Source organism: Elephantulus edwardii, unplaced genomic scaffold (assembly GCF_000299155.1).
Source record: "Elephantulus edwardii isolate Elephantulus edwardi_28Jun2011 unplaced genomic scaffold, EleEdw1.0 scaffold00298, whole genome shotgun sequence".
Taxonomy (NCBI): Eukaryota; Metazoa; Chordata; class Mammalia; order Macroscelidea; family Macroscelididae; genus Elephantulus; species Elephantulus edwardii.
Window position 1 is genome coordinate 2,231,251 of NW_006400048.1, and position 4,715 is coordinate 2,235,965.

The 4,715-nt window shown below is 36.2% G+C and overlaps 1 protein-coding gene across 1 annotated transcript in view; it reads left to right on the plus strand.

Annotated features, from left to right (window-relative positions):
* The window catches only part of AGTPBP1 (ATP/GTP binding protein 1), a 273,980-nt gene that overhangs the window by 36,812 nt on the left and 232,453 nt on the right, over positions 1 to 4,715 (plus strand). The window contains exon 3 of the mRNA XM_006900869.1: positions 261 to 328. Within this exon, the coding sequence (XP_006900931.1) occupies positions 261 to 328 (68 nt within the window). The remainder of the gene's footprint in view (positions 1 to 260; positions 329 to 4,715) is intronic.

Genomic DNA, 4,715 nt, shown 5'->3' on the forward strand with positions numbered 1-4,715 from the left:
CCCCACCCCCTACCCCCAAATATATAGTCATGACAGGAGTACAGAACAAAGGCTGCATAGTGGAGTGGACTTGGGGGGAGGAATTTTATAAAAATGAAAGAATTTTTCTTTTCAAAGAGAAGAGTGAACTGGAGGGAGGGGTGGGCAGGGAGAAAAGTACAACAATAAATGAATGGAAATCCAAAGTCTCTAAATTTTCTTAAAATTAATAATAATAAAAAACTTAAAAAACCCAAAACACTTTTTTTTCTACATTTCAGAAAAAACAAGAAAAGAAATGACAGCAAAAGGTTCTACAGGAATGGAAGTTCTGCTGTCAACATTAGAGGTACAGCATTTGCAACATTTAATGCACTAATAGCACCAGCCAATGTGAAAGAAAAAATAAATGATTTAAAAAATTTTTGTGTTTATTACAAAGACTGTTAATTAACATTTGTTTTTAGTATTTTATTTATTCTTTAGTATTTTGTTTATTATAGTATATATTTAAAATTTGTTTTTAGTATTTTATTTATTCTAGTTTTATATTTAGGATTGAGATTATGCATATAATATCTATTAAGTAAATACTCTTATGGTTAAATGCATTTATCTATATTATTAAGTGCATTTCTCTATAGTTATAATGGTAAGAATAATTTTAACCTTAGCATACTATTCTAATTAGTAATTGAAAATAAAACTCTAGTGGTGATTGAATTCTTTGGTTTAAAACAAATGACTAAATTCAGTTATCATGTATTTTCTTATGTGAGCTGGTACACATTCATAATTTTTTCACATGTGCTGACTGAAGAATGACATTATGTTGATAATTAAATTTCTATGCCAGTGTAAAAGTTTCGGTAAACCACAAAGATACATTTTGAGATGATGTATTTTTACTTATTGCGCTGTTAAGAACAGAGAATGAATTTATGATTTTAGATAAAAAGTCTTCACGTCCTAGTGATTATTTCTCCCTAATGGATCTGTCAGCTTAAAGCAATTACAATAAAAACATTAACACTTTTGTTTCTGAGTTCTGCATGATGACTTGGAAGAATCAACGTGAATGAGAAAGAAAATTTATAAAAAATAAATGTAGAAAAGGATTCTCATTGCCATTAAGTCGGTTCTGACTTATAACTGACCTTCCAGTGAGTTTCCAAGTCTGTAAATCAGATATAAGGAGACTTTTTATCATTCTTTTGAGGAACATCTGGTGGATTTGAAGTGTTGTTAGGTGCCACCAAGTTGCCTGCGACTCATAGTGACCCTATGTACAACAGCCCTAAACCTTACTCTATCCTGTGCCAACCTTATTGTCTCTGACACTCCTACCTCCCATAATCCCAGTCACTGAATCAGTCCATCTCATTGAGGATTTCCCTCTCTTGCACTGTCCCTCCACCCTCCCAAGCATGATGTGTCTCTCCGTGGACTGGTCCTGCTTTACCACATGACCAAAGTAAATCAGACGAAGCTTCAGAATGCTTGCCTCCAAAGAATAGCCTGATTTGTTTGTTCTCCTGGCAGGATTTGAATTACCAGAGAAATAAATACAGCTTGTGAGTTAGCAGCATAGCCAGCTTCCTATGGACTACATACACCATGAGGACGGGGATCAGAACATGTCTTCTGGGCTCTTTTGTATATGTAATGGACATCTGTGGCATTTTTTCTCTTCCAGTTACAGCTTTTTCTCTGACAAGGATGAGGGCTTCATATAAAGCTCTTTGAACTCACATGTAAGTGTGGGAGGATCCAAGATCTTTGGATCATTTTTCTACCAGGTGTGGGAGATAGAAGAGATAACAGGTAGGAGTTGTGAGCTATCTAGCTGCCAGTGGATTAGAGAAGTGTCCTTACATTAGGAGGTGCAGATGTTTATAGAAAAGAGGATCCAAGGCATTGACACAATAAAAGAAAGTACTCAAAGGCTGAGAGGATTGTTGTTGTTAAGTGCTGTTAATTCACTTGTGACTCATAGTGAACCTGTGTACAGTAGCCCTGAAACCTGCTGTACCCTGTGTCAACTTTACTGTCTCTGACACACTTACCCTCATTACCCCAGTCAATCTCTTCCATGGTCTCCCTCTCTATCCGTCCTTCTACTATTCCAAGCATGATGTCTCTCTCCAAGGACTAGTCCCCTACTTGCAACATGCCCAAAGTATGTCACACGAAGCCTCAGAATCCTTGACTCCAAGGAGCAGCCTGGCTTTACCCTTTCTAGGATGAATCTGTTCTCTTGGCAGTCCATGATATATTCAACACTCTTCTCCAGCACCACAGTTCAAAGGCATCAGTTTTCTTTCTGTAATCCCTAGTTATTGTTCAGCTCTCTGACACATAGCAAGCAGTTGTGAAAATTATGGCCTGGATCAGGCACACCTTGGTTGCCAGACTGACTTTGTTACTGTTCAGTACTCTGGAGAAGTCACTGCCCTACTGAATATCAAACCGTATAAGAAAGCTTTAGTAGAGATGAAAGTTTAGACCTTGCGTATGTGTAGACAGATATCAGTGAAAGAGAAGAGTAATCCAAAAATAAAATACTTAGGGAGATTTAATAACATTTGATAAAGGTAACGTGCCAGATCATCCTAAAGGTTACTTGTTTAAAAAGTTGGAATAAATTGGATATTTCTGCCTTCCTACAACAAGATGCATTTCAAGTCATACAAATGGTTAAACAAGAAAGAGATAGCATAACCAGACTTGAGGGAGGGATTAAGAAATGGTCTCAACAGGTATGATTTTTTCAGTTTGAGCTAGTTCAGTTATGGTGATAAAACTGGAGCAGACCTGAACTTTTCAGTTTGGTTGGTATGGAATGGGAAGAATTATTGATTGAAGTTCTGGAATGGGAGGTTTGTATGTGAGTCCTTTCAGGAAACATACTTGACACTGGATATTGCCAGGGGTTTGGAGAGCTACACATTAAAAGTGATCTCTAAGAACAAAAAGGTGAAAAAAAGTTTTGCCAGCTTGCCTGGTCAAAAGTCTTTGGAGTGCTTGTTTCTAAGGAAGAGAATCGATTTCATTCAGGGCTTTGATACATGCTTTCTGGTTCATGTTGTGGGTCACCCAGGTTTTAAGAATTTGAGTCCATTGCTCTGTGGACTGTGATTAAAAGAGACTGAACTAGTTTGAAGGGCAGGGCTTTTCTAAGTATGAAAAACAAGTGAAAAAAAAGGAACTGTAAAAGGAAGGATTGGTATATTCAACCATATTAGGAGAAATACCTTAAAAAATCAAGACTTTGGCAAACTATGAAAAATTTTTTTAACCTATGGAATTTCTCTAATATTCTTCCAGAAACATTTTTCCGTAAGAGTAAAAATGATATAGGTGTATATATATTTTAGCCAGTGTGTATATATTTCAACCTTTATGAACAATAAAGGTCATGAATTGACATATCCTTGAAGTAGAAACACAAATTGCACTTAAAGTTGGATATCACTTTTAGTAAAACAAGTACAACCCAAATGTAGCATTTAATTTTCACCTCCTAATACCATGGACTGCTAGGAAACAAACAGATTTGTCCTGGAAAGGGTTAAACCGGATGGCTCCTTGGAGGCAAGGATTCTGAACCTCCGTCTAACATACTTTGGACATGTTGTGAGGAGAGACTGGTCCTTGGAGAGGAACATCGTGCTTGGGAGGGTGGAGGGACAGCGCAGGAAAGGAAGACCGTCGATGAGGTAGAATGGGGTGATGGGAGTGTCAGAGACAGTGAGATTGGCACAGGACAGAGCGGAGTTTAGGGCTGTTGTACATAGGGTCGCTATGAGTCGCAGGCGACTCGACGGCACATAACAACAACAACAACAACAACAACATTGGTTTTCTAGGTTTTAAGAAGTAAGTGCTCTTAAACACAATTGGTGGAACTATAAATCATACAATAGAAACAAATTGATAATATCTATCAAAAGGAATATGTATATTCTTTTGATCCAAAGTCTACAGATTTATATGGTATAAAGATAGGTATCTTTGATTACATGTAAATGTATGTAGTTATTTTTTTAAAAAAATATTATTAATAGGAAAAGAGTAAAAACAATCTAAAAATCCATTGTTAGATGCCTAGTTATGTAAGTAATAATCTTTTAATTTTATGTACAGAGCTTTATTGACAACTGTTAAACAGTTATTTGCAATAAAGTAAACAGTATACAGTTGGATTTTGATTACTGTGAAGTTCTTTTTCCTGGTTTCAGGTAAACTAGTAAACCCTAAATACTGAGAAAATTCAACCTTCATATAATGAGTGGCTTGGGTTAAATAAAAACATCCAGATCAATGATTTAGATTCCAAGTTTGTTTACCCATTTTACCAGCAAGAAACCCCAACATCTCTGTCTTATTAGGTTTTGCCATTAAGATCTTAAACATTCCATGAATCAAGACCTTTTAGTCAATATAGCACAGATATTTCAAATGTCCATGAAGGAGCAGCTCTCTAAAGGGAACAAATAGACATTTAACTAAGTTTTGCTTTGCCTGTTCAAACATGCCAATATTTGTCTGAATTTTCCTTGCTGGGTAGGGATTTTAGTAATGATGAAGGTTTTTCTTTCAAGGAATTTTGTAAATAAAACATTTTGTTTATATTATTATATGTTGTTGTTGTTATGTGCCGTCGAGTCGTTTCCGACTCATAGCGACCCTGTGCACAACAGCTCTAAACCCTGCTCTATCCTGCGCCAACCGCA